General features: G+C 45.3%; 1 protein-coding gene across 1 annotated transcript; it reads right to left on the bottom strand.

Annotated features, from left to right (window-relative positions):
- Nucleotides 1-458: 458 nt before the first annotated feature.
- LOC103584304 (cytoplasmic dynein 1 heavy chain 1-like) lies at nt 459-3,091 on the bottom strand (the record flags this gene model as incomplete). Its single annotated transcript, XM_008565365.1, has 4 exons — nt 459-908; nt 1,137-1,320; nt 1,505-1,748; nt 2,912-3,091. Coding segments are annotated over 4 exons (887 nt in total), but the record flags the coding sequence as incomplete, so codon positions are not given.
- Between the last annotated feature and the right edge of the window lie 625 nt (nt 3,092-3,716).

The raw sequence follows: 3,716 nt of genomic DNA, 5'->3' as shown, positions 1-3,716 counted from the left end.
TAGCTCATTTGGTGAGCGTGGTGCTGACAACACCAAGTCAAGGGTTAAGACCCCCTTATCGGTCATCTTTAAAAAAAAAAAAAAAACAATTCTAAATTGTGGGGAGTTCTTTAATCAGTCATGAAGGCTAGAGCCAGTACAACAAGGAGAGGCCTACCAAGCTGTCTCAACAAGGACACATCAGATTCCTCCAAACAAGAAGAGAACAAACAGATAAGCCATGTGTTTAATCCAGTACAGTGTCTCTTGGGATCAATCCACACAGCTTGTATAAATAAATTTTTTCTTAAATGAATCGCACAAGAGGAAGGAAAGAAAAGAAGCCAATACAGAATGTTAACTGTGTATCCATTAGCAATTAAGGTTATTATTGTTAATCCAAGGTACTGGAAAGTCTTATAAGTAGAATTTTTACCAGCATCAACAAATTCCCATTATAATCATGCCTTTAGTCAGCATTTTCCGAGAATGAGCTGTATATCACATAATTAAAATTTTCAGGTAAGTTTTGCTACCTCTACATTTAAATAAAAGAAAAATTCGAACAGGCCTTGGGCAAATCTTCATAAAACAGATTATGCACCTCCCCAGCCTTCACGGACAGACTTTCATCTAATGGCCCGTGGCTGTCATTCCTGGACACTAATGCCAGCAGGGTCAGTGCGGGCAGCAGCCAACAGCACAATCCGAGTTACCTTTTCAACCCACATTCCACCAACTTCTTCTCCATCACCATATGTCAAGTACATCTCCTGACATACTTTCTTCAGTTCTTCTCGGAGGGCGGTCATCTCACCCCGGTGATACTGGACTCCAGGGAAAACATCTGACAAGAGGCTAAAGAGCAGCGGGATGTCTTCTGCCACGAGCTTTGGCACCATTGTCTCACAGACGCTCTGTATCAGAATCTGTGGGGGAAGGACTGAGCTGCAGGAGGGTTAGGAGCATGGCTCGCACATCTGCCATGGCCCTGGAAGGCGCGTGAGTGTAATGCTTAGGGAACAAAATGGACCAATCTGCCACTCGCCCACATTCACTCACTCAATTTAGTTTTCTCCAGTCATCCTGGGACATGTGGACTGCAAAGTGAACTCAAGTCATGAGGTTCGACTGACCAAAAGAATGTTTGTACAAACCTCCTGTTCAGGTAGATTTTCGGCAATTTCTCCCTCATCAACGGCTTCCCCTCGTTCTTCTTTCTCTCTCTTTATCTTCTGAATTCTCTCCCTCTTCACATTGCCTGCACTTACCAGCACACTCTTCAAAGCCCGAAGACCAAAGTCATAATGGCTTTGAGAAGAGAGCTGCTCATCACATAATCTAAAAAAGAAAAGGTTCTCTCTCAAAAAAAAAATTTGCTTTAAGCAACAGTAGTGTCAAGCGTCAAGCAATCAGATGGATATTTTAAATGCTGTGCCATAATTATAAACAAAAATTTGAAGGTTAAATGGGTATATTTAACATATGCTAGAAATCTGAGTATGAACAACTGCAGGCTACTCACTTGAAGAACGGGACAATCTTGTTGGCAAGAACCTCGGCAGTACGGAAGCCCTGTGAGTACAGCATGACCTGGGCTATTAACTGCCGGTCAGGCTTGGTCATGGCCAAGCTCCGGAAGAGCTTCTTCAAGTTGTCAGGAAGGTTGGACCTGCCTGCATAGCCAGGGTTCATGGTGATGAAGATGGCCATGTCTGGGCTCACCTTGACTTGTTTGTTTAGCAGCTCACAAGTAATGGGGTCAGAGGCTGAAAATTAGATGATGGCATTAAGACTCACGATGTTCAAAGGACTATTTAAAAATGTCTCTAAAATGACAGACAAAGCACCCGTTCCTAGTGGGGCTGCTCTCTGGCCTCCCCACAGGTGCTTGCCAGGCACGCCACCCAGCCTAGGGAGAGCTGCTCCCAAACTTCACATACACGAAGGTGGCACATATCAAGCCACCAGATGCAGGGCCCCACTATTCTATTGTGCAACACAACACTAAGTGTCACAAGGGCGACTCAAGAACAGAAATGAGTCCAACAAGAGTTGAAAAAATAAAAATTAATCATTGCTGTCAACAGCTTAGATCATGAGAATTCCCTTTTCCGAGGATCATTAACTACAAAAATAAAACCAAACCCTTCCCCGCGAAACCCCGTGAACTACTCAGGGATAGAGTGTATTTATTCTGTAAGAGAACACCAATGACAGACACAGATACTGCTTTCTCTGACACTCCTTTCGTTTTATGTAGGAGGTCTGCAGAATTCTTTCTAAGACAGTTTACTCTTATTAAAAACAAAAAAGAAACATTAAAAATTAAACTGTGTACATTCACAGGAAGAAGTTCACACCTATGCAATACTGATGTGTTTATTTCCTCTGGCACCCCACCCTGCCTCCACCTCATGTCTGGGACTTTGTGTTGAACAAGGCACGTGAAGCAGCCCAGGAGCCTTTCAGGACGGCTACTCCTGTTGTGACAGAGGAGCCATTTTCAAAACCAGATGTCAGAACACTATAGCCAAGCAGGTGGCTAGGGAGGCTGGCTCTCTGGTGATGCAGGGAGGAAGAGGGCAGTACTGAGGGCCCACCTGGGCTGAAGCACTGAGTGCATGGCCGACACTGTAGGCAGGAGCACAGGGAGCGGCTCCTATCGAGCTGAAGGACTGCTCATGCTCCTGGTTGCTCTAGGACGTGGGTCCTGCTGCTGTCCCAGAATGAGGAATACTAACTGCTGATGTGGCATCACCCTGTGTCTCTCAGCCAGTCTTTAAGCACAGCTCACTACACTGCCTGCACTAGTGTGCTCCTGTGAGCTAAATTCTTGTTTATTTCTAATTGAAGAGGTAGTAAATTAGTTCACAATGGAATTTCCCTCCACGTTCTCTAAGTAACTTTTAAAGAAAAAGAGAAGGCTTACTCTTATCATAGTTGGGGTTGGAATGCTCACGCAGAGCTTCCTGAATGCATTGCACCTGCTGGGACACGGCCGACAGCATCCGTTCCTCCAGGCGGTTGAACTCGTCAAAGCAGCCCCATGCACCCACCTGGCAAAGCCCCACAAAGATGCGTCCCATTGCCTGAAAGGGAAAGAAAGAAGCTAAAAACCACCTGTTAGGGAATGAGTTATGTCCTCTAGCAAATTTATATGGTGAAGCCCTAACCCCCAATGAGACTGTATTTGGAGATGGGGCCTATGAGGAGATTAACTGAGGTTAGATGAGGTCATAAAGTTGAGGCCCTATTCTGACAGGACTGGTATCCCTTTAAGAGCAAGAGAGACCAGAGCGTGTTCTCTCTGCATGTACTCAGAGGAAGGGCCACGTAAGGACAAAGCAGCTGTCTGCAAGCCAGGGAGAGAGCCCTCACAGAAACTGAACCCTGCTGGCACCTTGATCTTAGACCTCCCAGCATCCAGGACCATGAGAAGACACATTTTTGATTTTTAAGCCACACAGCCTGTGGTATCCTATTATGGCAGCCAGAGCAGACTAAGATATCACCTGCCTCAATACTGGCTTTACAGGGCTAAAATCCTCACTCTGATGCTCTGACTTTGGGCAAGTCCCATCTTCTCAAAACCAATGTCTCATCTTTGAAATGGGAATAATACCATCTACCTCCCAGGGTGAGTGTGAAGGGTAAATTAGATTCACTTGTCAGATGAGGGGCCCAGTGCCTACACACAATAGATACTTCATAAACAATAGCCATTATCATTACAC

The sequence above is a fragment of the Galeopterus variegatus genome, unplaced genomic scaffold, assembly GCF_000696425.1.
Source record: "Galeopterus variegatus unplaced genomic scaffold, G_variegatus-3.0.2 Scaffold49526, whole genome shotgun sequence".
NCBI lineage: Eukaryota > Metazoa > Chordata > Mammalia > Dermoptera > Cynocephalidae > Galeopterus > Galeopterus variegatus.
This window is presented reverse-complemented; position numbering and strand designations above follow the sequence as displayed.